This window comes from Perognathus longimembris, chromosome 17 (genome assembly GCF_023159225.1).
Source record: "Perognathus longimembris pacificus isolate PPM17 chromosome 17, ASM2315922v1, whole genome shotgun sequence".
NCBI classification, from domain to species: domain Eukaryota; kingdom Metazoa; phylum Chordata; class Mammalia; order Rodentia; family Heteromyidae; genus Perognathus; species Perognathus longimembris.
In genome coordinates, this window is record NC_063177.1 from 35,962,303 (window position 1) to 35,979,823 (window position 17,521).

General features: G+C 52.4%; 3 protein-coding genes across 3 annotated transcripts; 2 read left to right on the forward strand and 1 right to left on the reverse strand.

The window, feature by feature from the left end:
- Positions 1 to 999: 999 nt before the first annotated feature.
- On the forward strand, positions 1,000 to 5,453 carry Scrn2 (secernin 2). Its single transcript, XM_048366398.1, is given in 9 exon segments — positions 1,000 to 1,083; positions 1,483 to 1,655; positions 2,149 to 2,358; positions 3,119 to 3,318; positions 4,004 to 4,219; positions 4,320 to 4,485; positions 4,612 to 4,715; positions 4,718 to 4,791; positions 5,018 to 5,453. Coding segments are annotated over 9 exon segments (1,377 nt in total). The 5' UTR covers positions 1,000 to 1,008; the 3' UTR covers positions 5,177 to 5,453.
- A 1,352-nt stretch (positions 5,454 to 6,805) lies between these two features.
- Lrrc46 (leucine rich repeat containing 46) lies at positions 6,806 to 11,625 on the reverse strand. The gene is given in 9 exon segments (XM_048365743.1): positions 6,806 to 7,262; positions 7,515 to 7,660; positions 7,903 to 7,939; positions 7,942 to 7,971; positions 8,115 to 8,224; positions 8,433 to 8,479; positions 10,045 to 10,153; positions 11,140 to 11,245; positions 11,346 to 11,625. Coding segments are annotated over 9 exon segments (972 nt in total). The 5' UTR covers positions 11,356 to 11,625; the 3' UTR covers positions 6,806 to 6,885.
- Positions 11,626 to 11,710: 85 nt separating this feature from the next.
- Mrpl10 (mitochondrial ribosomal protein L10) lies at positions 11,711 to 17,097 on the forward strand. The gene is made up of 5 exons (XM_048365744.1): positions 11,711 to 11,815; positions 14,506 to 14,675; positions 15,284 to 15,448; positions 15,635 to 15,779; positions 16,796 to 17,097. The coding sequence occupies exons 1-5, from the start codon at positions 11,764 to 11,766 to the stop codon at positions 17,047 to 17,049; spliced, it is 786 nt and encodes a 261-aa protein (XP_048221701.1). The 5' UTR covers positions 11,711 to 11,763; the 3' UTR covers positions 17,050 to 17,097.
- Positions 17,098 to 17,521: the final 424 nt, after the last annotated feature.

The window sequence follows — 17,521 nt, forward strand, 5'->3', positions numbered from 1 at the left end:
GGGGATAGCTGGGACTGTGGCTTGATGGTAGAGTCCTTGCCTAGCATGCATGAAGCACTAGGTTTGATTCCTCAGTGCTACATTAACAGAAAAAGCCAGAAGTGGTAGAGTGCCAGCCTTGAGCAAAAGAAGCTCAGGGACAGTGCCCAGGCCCTGAGTTCAAGCCCCAGGACTGGCAACAACAACAACAAAAAAAAAATCTCACCAACTTTCCTGCCCAGGCTGGGTTCAAACCATGATCCTCAGATCTCAGCCTCTTAGCCAAGACTAGAGGCCAGGTATGAGCCATCAGTATGGCTTGTTTTTGCTTTTAAATCAACTGCCCTGGGGGAAGTGGTTTATGCTTATAATCGTAGCTAATCAGGAGACTGAGATCTGAAGATGGAAGTTTGAAGCCATCCTGGGCATAAAGATCGATAAGACTCTCCAATTAATGAATCTCCAAAATAACTAGTAAAAAGCTGGAAGTGGAGGTGTTGTTCAAGTTGCTCATCAGCCTGGAGAGAAAAGACCAGGTGAGAGCACAAGGTCCTGAGTTCGAGCCCCACTACATACACACGCACACGCATCAACTGAAGCTACCCCTGACTTGAGATTGCTTGTCTATTTGCATCTTTGAAAGTCAAGCTAGGACTCAACAACTAAGGTTCTTAGGACTCAACAACTAAGGTCTCCTGGTACCACAGCAATCACCGCATTTTACGAATCTTCCCTTCCATCCAGGCTTCTTTGCACTCCCGGCTCCCTCCCTCCCTCCCTCCCTCCCTTCCTCCCTCCCTTCCTCCCTCCCCCCCCCCCCCAGTCGCCCCATCTGGTGAGCGTGTGGCCCCAATCCCAGCCTTTCCTCAGCCTGATAGCCACGCAGGATTTGCCAAGTCCTGCTAGAGCGCACCCTGGTGGCACGGAGCGTAACGACAGGTGCTCGGTGCCGGCCCCGCCCTCGGGGCCAAAGGCCTTCGACGCGGGTCACCTGGGAGCCTCCGTCCAATGGGAGGGAGCCTCCGTCCAATGGGAGGGAGCCGTCCCGAAGCGGAGCCGGCGGCGTCGGGGGGCCGAGCTGAGGGTCCTGGAGGCCGGCAGAGGGTGGTGAGAGGCGCACGGTATTGGGGACTGCCGGAGCACACGGTAGAGGGGCGGCTCTGTGCGCATGCGCAGGAGCGTGGGGAGTCTCGGGAGACCCGGGACTGGACACTCGGTGTCGGGAGAGGCCGGGGCTCCCCGCGGCGCTGGGACACCCCTCCCCCCTCCTCCCTCCCCCAGCCGTGGCCGGGCCCGCGCCGTCTGCTGGCTTGCAGGCTTGTGCTCGGCCTGGAGTACCTCGTGCACCGAGTGTGCATGCGATGCGCCTGCGTGGCGTGCAGGAGCCCGCGGCACGCGCGTGGAGCGAGGGAGCGAGGGAGGGAGCGCCCCAGGCCCGAGCCCAGGCCGGCTGGGTGGAGAGGTGGCCCGGGAGGGGCGCCGATCGTGCCCGCCTCTCCGCAGATGGCCGCGTCCAGCACTGAGGCCCCTTGCTCCTGTGACTGCCTGGTGTCGGTGCCCCCGGCCTCAGCCATCCCGGCTGTGATATTTGCAAAGAACTCGGACCGACCTCGGGCAGAGGTGCAGGAAGTGGTGTTTGTACCAGCAGGTGCCCACGCCCCCGGAGCCGCCTCCAGGTGGGTTAGGATACGCAGCGTGCTGGAAGTTGTGGCCGACCTAGGCATCTTCCATCTTCCTCCTCTGTGCGCTGTTCCGTCCTGGGGGGCTGCCACGTGTGGGAAGAGTGTGAGCTGCAAATCAACGTGGACCAGGAGCCTATTATGTAGCCCCACCGGACACAAGCTTCCTCATCTGTAAAATGGGAATTAGAGCCTGGCGCTGGTGGCTCACACCCGTAATCCTTGCTACTCAGGAGGCTGAGATCTGTGGATTGCTGTTCAAAGCCAGCCCCAGTCCATGTCTCCAATGAACCACCAGAAAGCCGGAAGTGGAGCAGTGGTTCCAAGTTGTAGAGCACTAGCCTTGAGCAAAAAAAGAGCTCAGGGACAGAGTTCGGGCTGCAAGTTCAAGCCCCATAACCAACAACAACAAAAATATGGGCATTAAAACCCACATGTAAGGGGATTGACAAATTACCATCACTGGGCAGGCACTGCCCTTTATGAGTAGTCGTTTTCCTTTTCTCCTCCACCTGCAGTGCACCTACATTGAGGTGGAACAGGTATGCAAGACTTACGCTGTGATTCTGAGCCGACCTTCTTGGCTGTGGGGGGCTGAGATGGGTGCAAATGAGCATGGTGTCTGCATTGGCAATGAAGCCGTATGGACCAAGGAGCCTGTGGCCGAGGGAGAGGCCTTGCTGGGCATGGACCTACTCAGGTTTGGACCTGCTGCCTTTATCTCCTGCATCCTCCCCTCCCCCAGTTGGGTCCAGAGGGCCTTCTTGCTGTTGATATTGCCCTTGTGCTCTCTCCAGGCAGGCTGCCCTGCTTCTCTCTCCTGGCCCCACCTCTAGGGTGTGTGTGTGTGTGTGTGTGTGTGTGTGTGTGTGTGTGTGTGTGTGTGTGTGTGTGTTGCCAGTATTTGGGGCTAGAACTCAGAGCCTCATGCTCTTTATTTATTTATTTCTTTTTTTGCTAAAGGCTAGCACTCTACCATTTGACCCACATCTCCACTTCCAGCTTTTTGGTGGCTTATTGGGGTTATAAGTCTCACAGGTTATTTACTGCTCAGGCTGCCTTTGAACCATAATCCTCAGAGCTCAGCCTCCTGAGTAGCTAGGATTACAGATGTGAGCCACTATAGCACCCAGCCCTATCTTGAGTGTATGTATGGTAGGAATACTAGCCCAGTGGTGGCAGCTCTTGCTATTCCACCCCCCCACAACAGCTGGGGGATTGTTTTGTACTGAAATGTTATGCTTTGTACTAAAATGTTATGGTTTATAACACTGATAAGGTCTAAGAACACCTCTCCGAGGCTGTGCTTCATTCGGGCTTTCCCATGGACCCTCAGGGCACAGCTTGCAAGTCACTGCCATGGCTCTGCTGAATGCAGTCAATGCCAGAGGATTTGCTGTGTGACTTGGGCTTGTAGTCACACTTCTCTGGGTTACTTCTGTCCTCTGACTTCCTGGCAGGTTGGCTTTAGAACGGAGCAGCTCTGCCCAGGAGGCCGTGCAAGTGATCTCAGACTTACTGGAGCGCTATGGGCAGGGAGGCAGCTGCCGGGAAGACCCTGAGCCATTCTGCTACCACAACACCTTCTTGCTGGCTGACCGGAAGGAAGCATGGGTGATGGAGACAGCTGGGAGGCTCTGGGCTGCTCAGAGGATCCAGGGTGAGGGGCCCAGTCCCAGGGCCTGCCTCCCAGCCTTGGGAGCGGGGAGAGCGGTGGGGCAGAGAGGGCCTCTCAAGGTGCTATGTCTTGGGACGTGGGATGTGATCCCCCTTGGGAACTCTCCTTTGACCTGATTAAGTTTTCTTTTTTTTTTCTTTTTGCCAGTCCTGGGGCTTGAACTCAGGTCTTGAGCACTGTCCCTGGCTTCTTGTGCTGCCTCTTCCTCTGGGAAGACTTCCTGGACTTTCCTTGGGTTGGTAGTCCACCCCTTCTATGCAAGCAGGTGCCTCTTTGCTTTTGTGTCCATCTCTGGGAGTGTTTTTTTTTTTTTTTTTTTGGCCAGTCCTGGGCCTTGGACTCAGGGCCTGAGCACTGTCCCTGGCTTCTTCTTGCTCAAGGCTAGCACTCTGCCACTTGAGCCACAGCGCCCCTTCTGGCCATTTTCTGTATATGTGGTGCTGGGGAATTGAACCCAGGGCCTCATGTATAAGAGGCAAGCACTCTTGCCACTAGGCCATATCCCCAGCCCCTCTGGGAGTGTTTTGTCCATCTTCCCCACCATCACAAGCCCCTTAGGAATCGGCTGTTCGTATCCCCCATTGTTTTCTCACTACCCGGCAGTGCCTGGCCAGGAATGGGTGGCTTCCTCATAAATGAGTGACGGGTCTCCCATCTTGTTCACAGCAGGGGGCCCGAAACATCTCCAACCAGCTGAGCATTGGCACGGACATCTCAGCTGAACACCCAGAGCTTCGGAGCCATGCCCAGGCCCAGGGCTGGTGGTCTGGACAGGGCACCTTTGACTTCGCACAGGTCTTCTCCCTGACCCAGCAGCCTGTGCGCATGGAGGCTGCCAAGGCCCGCTTCCGGGCAGGGTGTGAGCTGTTGCAACAGCGGCAAGGTCAGCGAATGGTGCATAGGGATGGGACAGGGGGGTCACAGTACCACCGAGCCCGCCCCTAGCTCCCCCTACCAGGGCCTCACCTGCTGTTCTGTGGCAGGGGCCATCACAGCAGAGGTGATGATGGACATCCTCAGGAACAAGGAGAGTGGAATCTGCATGGACTCTGGAGGCTTCCGCACCACAGCCAGCATGGTGTCCATCCTGCCCCAGGATCCCACGCAGCCCTGTGTCCACTTCCTGACAGCCACACCAGACCCATCCAGGTGAGGAGGATGGGAGAGGGGGGAGCAGACAAGGAAGCGCCAGGTGAGTCGTGCTTGCTAGCTATGTGTTCTTCTACCCCTGACCGGATGTGAGCTGCCTCAGTCCTTCCAACTCTGTCTCATTAGGTCGGTGTTCAAACCTTTCATGTTTGGGCCGGGGGCAGCTCAGGTCCCCCAGGTCCTGTCTCCCACTTTTGGAGATCAAGACCCTGTTCGGATCCTGCCTCGATTCAGACTCAGGTGGATCGCCGACACGTGCTCTACCGTGGACACCAGGCAGCTCTCGGGTTGATGGAGAGTGGGCAGGTAACCCCCAGGGAATAGCCTCGCTGAGGGTGACACCCCAGTCCTCTGTCCCTCCGTGGGCACTCTAGAAACCCGAGCGGCCAGGCCTGGGAGTGCAGGAGACTGCTGAGGAGAGGGGACCCCCATCCTATGGAGCTAGCGGGCCCAGGACAGTGTGGGTGGGTGGTGTCATGGTTTTGTTCTGCGTGGACAGAGCACACGTTCCTGAGTCCGCCTTTCCTGGCAGGAGAGGGGACAGCAGCTCCGGCAGAAGCAGCGGGACCTGGAGCAGGAAGGCCTGGAGGTTGCACAGGGACTACTGACCACTGAGCAGACCCCAGCACCCCAGGAGCTGGGCAGCCTCTTCCAGGCCTTTGTGGAGAGGGAGAGCCAGCTCTATGCGTAACCAGGCGGTCACAGGCCTGCTGGTGCTAGCTGCCCTGGACTGAAGGAATCCCTCAGCCATGTTCTAAGTGGGTGGGAGGGCCTTTGATGCAATAAATGTGTTCTAGTAACTGTTCAGTGAGCTGGATCCCAGGCCCAAGGTAGGGTAGAACAACAGAGGGCAAAGAGCAGCCCAGAATGGCCTTGGGGGCCAGGCAGAGAATTATTTTTGTGGTACTAGGCACTGAACGCAGGTACATTTTGCTTGCTAGGTAAGTGCTTGACAACTGGCGCCCTTGTGCATTTTTAATTTTTATTTTTTTGCTTGAACTCCGGCCTGAGCACTGTCCCTGGCTTCTTTTTGCTCAAGGTTAGCACTCTGCCAACTTGAGCCACAGTGCTACTTCTGGCTTTTTCTATATAGGTGGTCCTAAGGAATCGAACCTAGGGCTTCATGTATAGCTTTTACATCAACTTTATTCTCAGAGCTAACCTGTCTTAACAAACCCCCCACCCCCCCACATCGCTGACTATTGTGGGAATCATACCAAAATCTCACTCTCAACAATGGGTCCTGGGTTGCAAAAGAGGATTTACTGTTTGCACTTGTAAGGCTTTGTTACAAACACACACACCACACACACGCGCGCGCGCGCGCTACCCCTTGTGCATTGTCTTTCTGTCCTTCCTTTTCTTTTTTATTATTATTTATTTTTTTGCTAGTACTGGGGCTAGAACTCAGGGCTGAACACTGTGCCTGCCTTCTTTTTGCTCAAGGGTAGCAAGCACTCTGCCAACTTGAGCCACAGCACCACTTCTGGCCTTTTGTACATATGTGGTGCTGGGGAATCAAACCCGGAGCTTCATGTATACGAGGGAAACACTGTTGCTACTAGGCCATATTCCTAACCCCCTTTTCTTTTTTAAAGACAGGGCCTAGCTATGTAGCTAATTCTGTGTGTCTTCTGGCACTGGGCCTTGAATTCGGCCTCACACTTTCGTGTGTCTTTTTCACTCAAGGCTAGCATTCTACACTTGAGCCATACCTCCACCTCCGTATTTGTCATGGTTAATTGAGATGAGTGTCGCGTGGACTTTTCTGCTGGCACTGGTTTCAAACCTTGATCCTCGGATCAGCTTCCTGAGTTGCTAGGATTACAGGTGTGAGCTACCAGCTTCCGGCTAGCCTCCTAGCCCTGGCCCTGATGGTGGTGGAGGGGATGGGAGCACAGGAAGGGCATGGCCCTAACTCTTTATAGTATGCACAAACATCAAAGATCATGTCTGACAGGGTGGCTGGCAGGTGGCAGCGGTGGGGACCATTAAGGCCACAGGTCCTTGGTGCGGACCTGGGAGGACCACTCCCCTTGGGTTGGCAGGGACATGTGCCCTAGGGAGGAGAATGCTCTATGAGGTGATGCCTGCTTCCTGTCCACTTGGGAGCCAGGAAGCCAACCAGGGAACTGGAGGGATGCCAGCCATTTGGGTCATTCCTGAAAGATTAGGAACTTGTTTTGTACAATCGGGGGCTTTTTAGCAAAGCTTTTTTTTTTTTTTTTCTGTTTCCTGTTGCTTTTTTTTTTTCCTGTTGCTCTCCTTCCCCTGAGGTGCTCCCAAGTAGCCAGAAAGGTGTCACAAGCTTAGAGATACTTTCTTTACTGGGGTGGGGTCTGCACAGGAGGGGCTTCACTCCTGTGATAGAGAGGAAGGGCGGGGGTGGGGGGCTGTGCTTTACTTGTTGCTTCTTATGAACACAGTTTTAATTGTGGTGGGCTTCCCAACCTGAGGGGCTTTGGGAGTTGTGGTTGCCTGGGCCCCCAGGTCCCCCTTCTCTGCTCGGATGGAGCTTTTCTGGCCTCTACGAAAGAGAGTGCATGGTTTCCTGGTGAGAGAGGAGACGGGTGGGGTGACAGCCTCTTGGAGGGACTTCCTCCCTGGCTCTGTAGTGACTGGAGGGATGCTGTCCCCTGTCATGGGTGCCCCCGGCAGCAGGGACAGGTCTGTGAGGGTAGGCTGGATCTCCATCCTCAGAAGGTGCTCACTCAGGGCGGCCTGCCGTCTGCGCTCCTGGTTCTTGCCCATGTCCTTTTCCAGCTCCGTGAAGAAGCCTAGGAAGGAGGGGGCGGCTGTGGGTGTTGAGGATGGAGCCCGGCCGGCTCCATCATCCTCTGACTGGGATGAGCCTCCTACATGTCCAGGATGGTACCTGGCAGGTACTGCCCACCACTTCTGGCCAGAGGCTGGCTGGGTTTGGGGAATCTCACATCCCTGCCATCTTAGCTTCCCCCAGGCCCTAGGAGCAGGCCTGACCCCCCCACCCCGGGAGGGGGGGGGCGCTGCAAGCCCTGCATAGCAGTCACCTCGCTCTGCACGGAATGGGCCACTCAGCTCAGGGAACTCCTGTTCATCGCCCGAGGCTTTTTCCTCATCATCTGAGATCCAGCGCTCTAACACAGGCTGCTTGTCCAGGTCCAGGAGTAGCGGCAGGGCTTCTAGCACCCTCTCCCTGCAGGACAGAAAGAAGAAAGCTATCCAGGGCGGCCGCCTCTGCTGTTCCACGGTACTCACGCCCAGGAGTGCAGGTCACAGACAAGGAGATGGGCCTTGGGAGCAAAGGACTGGCCCCAGTGGGGTGTCAGGAATCGACTGTGGGGTGTGGGGGAGAGGAGGTCATGGGCTGCCAGGTTTTCAGGCGGAGGGAGATGGGTGGCCAGCGGCTGCACGTTCCTCCCCTCAGTCCCTCCTCACCTGTAGTCCTCCTTTTCGGTGCAGGGGTTTCCAGTCAGTTGAAGATGAGAAGGCTCTGGGGGAGCTCATCTGCACAGCAGAGAGAAGTGAGGTTCTTATTCTAGCTCTCAGAGGTCTATATGTATGGGATGGAGAGCAGTGTGGGGAGTGCCAGCATTAGGAGAGGGAGACAGGGGGCAGGGAGGACTCCACACACGTCGGGGCATTCCTACCCAGCTTCAGTGTTTCTATCAGATTCTCAGAAAGGTCCAGAAACTGGAGGTATGGGAGGTCAAGGAGATTTTCCACCTGACTGATTTGGTTGCCTGCCAGAGACAGGAAGCTGTAGGGGGGAGGAAAGGGGGATGGAGATAGAGGTGAATCCTGGGATAGCTGGAGGAAGGGACCTGGCCGGATGACAAGTGGGAATCATGTTCTTTGGGGCAGGATTGCTGGGTCCTTGGCTTGAGGAATTCCGAGCCCGTTCTTGGGGTTTGCCAGGTTCCCCACACAACTCCTCTCTTCCCCACCCAAGCCTTGGCACCACATACCGCAGGGAGGGGATGCAAGCCAGGTTCTCAATGCGCTGGATCTTATTCTGCAGAAGGAAGCCAAGGGGAGGAGACTGAGCTGAAGTCTGCTGGCTGGGAAGCCCTTTAAGGGGAAAACCTCCAGACCATGCCTGCTTTTTCATTTGTTTGATACTGGCAATTGAATTTAGGGCTCCATGCACGATCACTTGAGACATAAATACCAGTCTTTTGCTTTTAGTTCGTTTTTCAGATAGGGTCTCATGCTTTGGCATGGGCTGGCCTCAGGGCACAATCCTACCACTGTTTCCCTCCTAACTGGGATTACAGGTGTGTGCCCCACATCCAGCCCCCTCCATGTCTGCCCTTGCAGCTGGAGCTGTCCCACATTGACAGTGATCACCTAGTCCTGGTGGGAGTGGCTGGTTGTCACTACCTTAGGGAAGATGATTTCCTCCCCCAGGCAAATGGCTAAAGGTGCAAATGGGGCCTGGCTAAAATGGTACAACCAAAGACCTGGGAATCAGAAAAGGGAAAGCAAAGGGCTTGTATGCTCCAGGGGAACAATGAATGTGTGTGTGTTTTATATAAATATAATATTTTGGGTAGTACTAGAGTTTGAACTCAGGGCTTTGTGATTGCTAGGAGGCATTCTATGACTTGAGCAACTCTGCAGCCCCTTTTTGTATTGGTTCTTTTAATTTTTCCTTCCTTCCGACCGACCTTCCTTCCTCCCTCCCTCTCTTTCTTCCATTCCTCTTTCTTTTCTCTTTTTCTTTCTTTCTTGTCAGTATGATTCTGAGACCGGAACTGGAGCCTTGTGCTTTTGGCCTGAACTTCTTGCTCAGAGCTGGCACTTTACCACTCAAGCTTTGCCTTCAGTGTGTGTTGATTATTTTCAAGATAGGGACTCACTTTATTCCAGGCTGGCTTGGACTGTGATCCTCCTATTTCTGCTTCCTGGAATTGCTGGGGATGACAGGCACACACTACCACACCCAGCTACTTGTGGCTTGGGATGATAGGATTGTACCACTGCACGCATACACAATGAACATATATAAACTTAATATGTAAAGTTTCTATGGGGAAAGTTTAAGGGAGCTGGGTATATTCAACCTGAAGATCATCCAGTCACCACCAACCACATAGCCTTCAAAGATCTGAAAGGTGTAGAGGAATCATATCCAAAATAGGAAATGGGCTTGAGCTAAGTAACTTGAAAGGCTTAGAGTGTCTGACTAAAGAACAGTGGCTCATCCTGGTACCTGCGGTGCACACTTGTCTCATCCCATCACTTCTCAGGTGAAGACAGAAGGAACTGAGTTCAAAGTCAACCTGGAATATATAGTGAGACCCTGTCTGAAAAACGGAGACAGCAACACAACAGACAAGAACAGTGATTCAAGAGCATGTGCACAATCTCACAAGAACAGTGATTCAAGAGCATGTGCACAATCTATTTTGGAAGCTCACTATTTCAATTCAGACTTCCGAGTCAAGTGGCAATAATTTAAAGGAACGACAAACTAGGCACCATGAATGCACAAAACGACCTATTTGGCTCCTTCACATTAGACGGACTCAGTCAACAGGGAATGAGGGGAGAGGAAAGACGGGAACAAGACGTTACCGCTTGCAGATAGAGACTGTGAATATTCTTGAGCCCCTCTAAGTTTCTGATGGTGGTAATCCCCTCCCGATCCAAGCGGACAGTCTGCAGTTCAGCAAGGGTGTGAAACCTGGAGGGGAGTGGGTAGAGTGGTGTGATAGAGCCCATTTTTGGGTCTCAGTAGAAAAGATGGGAGGGAGAGAAGAGGAGGAAGAGGAAAGGTATTTTAAGGACAGGCAGATGGTTGAGTAATTTTGGTGATTACAGCTTGTGTTTTTCTTTTTGTGCTGGTATGGGGCTTGAACTCAGTGCTTGCACTCTTTATCTTTTCCACTCAAGACTGGTTATAGACAGGAATCTCACAAGGGATCCTGGACTCACTTCAAAGAACCTTAATCTTCAGATCTCAGCCTCCTGAGTAGCTAGGATTACAAACATGAGCCACATGTTTGTGTCATTTCTAATAATCCCCCAGATATGCCAATGCTGCTGCCCCTACATCTGAGTAATAAGGTGCTAAGGGAGGGGGGGGAGAATGTGTTGTGAGAAATTGAACACTGGTTAGGAGTAGCTGGAAATAAGGCTGAAAAGACAGAGGGCACTTCATAAGGCATTCAAATTTCATTCTGGAAGTAATAGGGGAATCAGGGAAAGCTTGATCAGATTTGCTGTTTATAAGACCATTTTGGTAACTGTATGGGGAGGCTAGGATGGAGACAGAGAGACAAATAAGAGTTTGCTGAGAAGTGGTGAGAGCATTATCTAAGGCAGGCAAGTGAGGCTGGGGAGGAAGAGACTATTCTTTCTTGTTAATTTAAGACCAGATCTTGCTAGAAAGCCCAGGCTGGCCTCTACACAACTCAATCTGGCCTGAAATTCATAATCTTCCTACCTCAGTTTCCTGAGTCCTGGGATTAAAGGTTTGCACCAGTACATCCAGCTTTAAAAGAGTGATCTTTAAGGAGGGGGGGAAATCCATTGGACATCCCCAGTGTTTGTAGTGTGGAGTAAGTAGGGCGAGAGGCACACAGAAACGGTGACAAATCAGGAGACGTCGGAGAGCTAGTCATCCGTGCGTTTCCATTTTCCTGCACCCTCAACGTCTCCGGCACTCACATCTTCTCCGACAGGTCTTCATCCTCAGGGAAGTTCAAGTTCCGCTTGGTGATCAGGGCTTCCGTGATGCAGACACCCTCGTCCTCCGGACTGGGGGCACGGTTAGCTGTGAAATGGGGAGCCCAACTGTCGCTTCCCTCCCTCCTTGGAGGCCTTCTACCGCCCGTTTCCAACTGTCTTACCCACGGACCGGCCTCCCTTCTCACCTCCAATCATGATCTAAAGGCAAAAGCTGCCCGCCTGAGGGAGTCGCTAGGTCCCGCGGGATGGCGGGCCCAGGATGGCTGGAGAGACAAGCCCAGACCTGAGAGACAAGGGGAAGGGGTTGGTTCCGAACCACTTGCTTTCGAGGGAGGTGTGGGGGGAGCGCAGTCAGAAGTAAATCGAGGTAGAAGGGCTCTTGCTAGTCGTACACCGAGAAGTCGAAGGCTGGAGAGTTAAGCGACTCCTAGAGAGTCCCGCCGTGGTTGCTAGGAGACTGGACGCCGGGGCCAGTCTCCGGGTCGGCGCATGCGTCCTACGGCCCCATCCTGGGCTCCGCCTCCCGCTACAGGGTTCGCGGCTCCCACAATCCTTAGCGACTTCCGTCTCCGCTCGGCTTCCGTCTCCGTCCTTCCGGTGGCAATGGCTGCGGCCGTGTCTGTGAAGCTGAGCGGGGAGCTCCTGCCCCTGGCGGGTAAGGGGCGGCCCGAGACCTCATTGCGCCTCTCCCCTCCCCTACTCCTGACCTCCTCCTGGTACCTCTGACCTCGGCTCCCGGGCATCCCTAACACCACCGAGATCACTGGCCGTCCAGTATAGCCAGTGGCATGGTGCCCGACCTTGGGAGGCATACAGCCGCCGTTGAATGAATGAATTCGAGCATTTGCTATAGGCTGGGGATCCCGAGGAATGTTTTATACGTTCCCTCTTGTTTACTTCGTAAAGCACACCACGCGGGAGGCAGTCTCGTCGTCTCTTTACAGATAGGGCACTGAGTTTGAGACCCACCGAGTTTGGGTAACTGGGCAAGGAAGGGCACAGCTAATAAGTGCAAATCCCAAAGCTGCCTTTAACAACTCCGTGGCCCCCGTCTTGCCCAGCATTTCCTCATGCACCCTAGCCATTAGAGCCACCTTCTTAGCCTTGGGACTCTCCGGTCTTAGTTCTTGTTTCGAGGACAAAGGGGTCGTTTTGGGCCCCTTTAGCTAAGCCTTTTGAGGGTCTCCTTGTTTTCTGAAGGGTAATCTTAAGCATTACCTGTCAACAAAAGAGTGTGGAGAAACTTAATTGGGAGAGCTGTGAGGGTGGTGTAGGGTGGAGTTTTTCATCTCTTCCTTCAAGTCAGAAGCAAACTTGTGCATGCATTAGCTTTGTTGTCGGTGGAAGGAGCTTATTAAGCAATATTTTTGTTCCCCCCCCCCCCCTAACAGTTTCTGATTCAGGAGGTTTAGGGCATGAGCATGATAATTTGTAATTTGTTGATTGATTAATTTTTGTGTTCTCTTTGAACTCAGGGTTTCATGCTAGACATCTAGTGCTGTTTTGTTTTGTTTTGTGCTGGTACCAGAGCTCCAACCAGTGCAGCTCTCACTCAGCATTTTTGTTTTTGCTTATGTAGTACTGAGGTATTGAACCTGGGGCCTCATGCATGCTAGGAAAGCACTCTACCACTAAGCTACATTCCTAGCTCTCCCCCCACCCCACACACTTAAAAAAAAAAACAAACAAAGGTGGCATCTAGCAAATTTTTCGAGCCTGGGGCTGGCATCAATCTGCTATCCTTCAGAGCTTAGCTTCCTAAATAGCTAAGATTGCAGGCGTGAACCACAAGCATGCAGGAACAAATTGTATTTCTTACAGGTTTCCATATGATGCTGCTATTGTTGGTTGGATTGGGGGTGGCTGTGCTTCAGAACCAATGGCTTAGACCAGAGACCACTGGTTTTGTTCTGTGTGTGTGTGTGCACACGCGCGTGCACACACGCTTTTCCTTTATTTTTTTTTCTTTCCAGTTCTAGGGATGGAACCCAAGGCTTCCTTGTTAGGCAGGTTCTCGTCAACTAAGCAACATTTCCCCAGTTCATGGTCACTGTTTTATAAATAAAGTTTCAGTGGAACATAGGCTCATCTGTGTTTATATTGTCTGTGGCTGCTTTTGGCAGAATTGAACCCTCAGACTTAAAATATTTACAATTTGGTCACATAAGAAAAGGTTTGTGGCTGGGAATGTGGCTTAGTGGTAGAGTGCTTGCCTAGCATGTATGAAGCCCTAGGTTTGATTCCTCAGTACCACATATACAGAAAAAGCCAGAAGTGGTGCTGTGGCTCAAGTGGTAGAGTGCTAGCCTTGAGCAAGAGAAGCTCAGGGACAGTGCTTAGGCCCTGAGTTCAAGCCCCAGAACTTGCAAAAAGAAAATAAAACATTTGTGAGGGGCACCAATGGTTGACACTTGCAATCCTAGCTATTAAGGAGGCTGAGATCTTGAGATCTGGGCAAGAAAGTACACGAATTTCTATTTCCAAAATGACCAGCAAAAAAGCCAGACTAGAAGTGTGGCAGAGCACCAGCTGAACAAACAGGAGCCCTTGAGTTCAAACCTCGGTACAGGGCTGGGAATATGGCCTAGTGGTAAAGTGCTTGCCTCGTATACATGAAGCCCTGGGTTCGGTTCCTCAGCACCACATACATAGAAAAAAAGCTGGAAGTGGCGCTGTGGCTCAAGTGGCAGAGTGCTAGCCTTGAGCAAAAAGAAGCCAAGGACAGTGCTCAGGTCCTGAGTCCACACCCCAGGACTGGCAACAAAAACAAAACAAACCTCGGTACAAAAAAGAAAGAGAGAGGAAGAGAAAGAAAGGGTTTGCAGCCCACTCTCCCACTTTGAGTAATGTGTTCAAAATACCTTTTTCCCAAGGGCTTTCACCTTTCAGCTTTCTTGCTGGCAGTTGGTGCTCTACCACTTGAGCCACAACCTGGAGCCCTTGTGCTCATTAAAAAAAAAAAAACACTCATCTCTGCACATTAAGAAAAAAACAGAACAGAGAAACAAGAGCCTCTGGGAATCAAGCAACTGACCTAAAGTCATCCATTAGAATGAGAAGAAATGAAATCCAGGATTTCTGTCAGGCAATTTTTTTTTTTTGTCAGCTGTGAGCCTTGAACTCAGGGCCTGGACACTGTCCCTGAGCTCCCTGAGCCTTTCCTGCCCAGGCTGGCTTTGAACTGCGATCCTCAGATCTCAGCCTCCTGAGTAGCTAGGATGACAGGTGTGAGCCCCCAACACCTGGCTCTGTCAGGCAATTCTTGGTCCCATTTTTGGCTCCATCTTAGGCAATATAGGGCCTTCAAGAGGCTGCATCTCACTCTGTGGCTGTCTCCTTTGCTAGGCCTGCTGCCCACCCTCCAGCCTGTGCGCTATGGCTCCAAGGCTGTAACCCGCCACTGGCGGGTCATGCACTTTCAGCGGCAGAAGCTGATGGCTGTGACTGAATATATTCCCCCCAAACCTGCCATCAACCCCAGATGCCTGCCGCCTCCCCCCCGCCCTCCAAAAGAGGTAAGGAGACTGGGTGCATGTCATTTAGTGGTGGGATGGTAAATTAAAATAATCTCTTCTGCTGGGTGTGGTAATACATGCCTGTAATCCCAGTACTTCTTCTGGCTTTTTCTAAATAGTTTATTGGAGATAAGAGTCTCATGGACTTTTCTGCCTGGGTTTGCTTTGAACCATGATCCTCACATCTTAGCCTCCTGATTACAGCTTCCTACGATTACAGGCTTGAGCCACCGGTGCCTGGCCCTATCTTGTACTTAAACTGGAAAAATAATGCAACATGAGTACGGCATCAGATGGGTAACTGAAATAATTCCACAATATTACCATCAAAGTGTTGACCAGGGCAGTCTGCTGACCTGTTTGGGGAGAAGCAAAAGTTCCCAGATTTGAAAACCCTGCTGTGAATATTGCCACTTGCTAGTGAGAATGGAAAGGTTACAGTGGAAGATATAACAAGTCCCCGAGTCTGGGGGCCTGCAGCCTCGTTTGCTCCCCAACATTTCAAATTCGGGCAGCACAGAGAGCCCTAGCACCTCTCCAAGAGGAAGTGAGCAATGCTAAGAGAAAAGACAGCAGACACCCCTTTCACCATCCCTTCCTGCCTTCAGGAGTCAGGCCTCGTCCGCCTCCTTCATAAGGAGATAGCAGCAGTTTTCCGAGACAATCGAATGATTGCTGTGTGCCAGAATGTGGCCATGAGTGCGGAGGACAAGATTCTCATGCGGCACCAGCTGCGAAAACATAACATCTTGATGAAGATCTTCCCCAATCAGGTAGGGGTAGGGCCTGTCTGCCCCCAGGCCCACCCTGGGTAGGGTATTTCCCACCCTCTCATCTGATACCTAGAGAACCCCTTCGGTTGCACTCAGCTTGCTGTGGCCCCATGAACCAAGTGAGTGGTTCTTCCTTCAACCTGTCCCCCATCAACAGTTCTTTTTTGCCCCACCTCCCACCCTCAGGTTCTGAAGCCTTTTCTGGAGGGTTCCAAGTACCAAAACCTGCTGCCCCTCTTTGTGGGGCATAATATGCTGCTGGTCAGTCAGGAGCCCAAGGCCAAGGAGATGGTGCGGATCTTGAAAACCATGCCTTTCCTGCCATTGCTAGGTGAGTGAGCAGTACTGTGGCTCGCAGGGGTGTAGAGTTGAGGGGCAGCGCTGAGCGGGAGCAGGGCCTGCTCTCACGCTGGGCTGACACTGCTGTTCTACACCTGTTGTTGTGTTGTCTGTCTTACTGCTGCTGGTCCTTTCCGGGGGGAAGACAAGAAAGTGGAGCAGGAGCTTTGGGGCAGGGGAGGGGAAATTCAGACATGAGGAATCTCACCACCAGATAGTTTCAGGTGCTGAAACCCCACAAATGAAGATATTTAAAACAAGTATCCAGGTAAATGGTGCTTAGGGCCGATGCCTACTGTTCCCAGACACTGGTGATGATAAGACGCATAGGCAAGTACTGCCTGTGTCCCCAGGAAATTCTAGATTTCATAGAAATCTATGTTTATACTTTGTTCCCACACACTTCATTCTCATCTTTCTATTGTTTCTATTGTAAAATACATATAATGTAAACTTTACCAGCAGAACTATTTTTCACTCTGTGCGTGTGTGCGCACATCTGTGTTGCACGCACTCCTCCTTAGCTCTTTTGTCCAAGGATGCCATTCTACCATTTAAGCCACAGCTCCACTTCTTGCTTTTTGGTGTTTAATTGGAAATAAGAGTCCCACGGGCTTTCCTGCCTGGGCTGGTTTTAGATGGTAGTCTCCTGAACAGCTAGGATTACAGGGGTGAGCCACCTGCACCTGGCCACTTTCAGCTCTTGAGTGGTAGTAGATACATTCGTAATGTTGAATAATGACCACATCCTTCCACCTAGATAAGTCAGTTTTATAAACCTGAAACCCTTCCTATCAAACAGTAACTCTGTAAGTTTTCAAAGGGAAAGGGAGAGGAGATTCTGTCCATCGCCAACAGTGGCAGTGGATGGGGGCACACATGGGACCCTGATTCTGGGGCAGGCGATGAGGGGAGAAGGACGGTGGAGAGCAGATTCCTGGGAGTAAGACTTTGTTTCCAAAGAAGAAAGGCACTTGCAGTGGCCCAGCTGACCCTGTGTTCTTCCAGGTGGCTGCATCGATGACACCATCCTCAGCAGTCAGGGCTTCGTCAACTACGCCAAGCTGCCCAGCCTACCTCTGCTGCAGGGGGAACTGGTAGGAGGGCTCACCCTTCTCCTAGCCCAGACCCATTCCCTGCTTCAGCACCAGCCTGCCAAGCTGACTGCCCTGATGGATCAGTACATCAGACAGCAAGAGGAAAAACCTGTCACACCAGCCAACGGGAAGGCAGATTCTCCTGATCCTGCTCTGGACTCCTAGCTGGCCCGGTTTACCTAGCCCTGCACATAAATAAATTCTTCCCCTATTGGCTGTGCTATCCTCCATTGGAGACGCGGGAGAGCTTGGGGTGGGGAAGTGCCATGTGTGACTTGGATTCCACTCAGGATCACCTCCGCAGATACAGGACCACTTGGAGATGCAGAATTCTTAGGCATCCCTGAGCTTTGTTTTCCTCATTTGGGACCCCATAGGGGAAGCTTCCTTTCCTCCAGGTAGAAGGAAAAGAGACTGGAAAGATGGGGACAGGCATCCTGCCTTGGCCCCCTTTGCCCTCTGTTTCCCACCCCCATAACCTCAGTGAATGATCTGAGGGTTGTGCTAGTAATGACACATTGGCAGCCTTCCGTGTGCCAAGTTCCATGCTAAACACTGTTCCTTTATTCTTCACCATGTGGCAGAGACATTCAGTGCCCTGTGAAAGGTGAGTGACAGGATGGAGACGTGAACCAGA

Bases quoted from the DNA above. Each gene is read 5' to 3' on its own strand.
- Mrpl10 (XM_048365744.1), top strand. From the start codon at position 11,764: ATGGCTGCGGCCGTGTCTGTGAAGCTGAGCGGGGAGCTCCTGCCCCTG. The intron at 14,676-15,283 runs GTAAGGAGACTG...TCCTGCCTTCAG, and splicing joins CCCCCCGCCCTCCAAAAGAG to GAGTCAGGCCTCGTCCGCCT. The intron at 15,449-15,634 runs GTAGGGGTAGGG...TCCCACCCTCAG, and splicing joins TGAAGATCTTCCCCAATCAG to GTTCTGAAGCCTTTTCTGGA.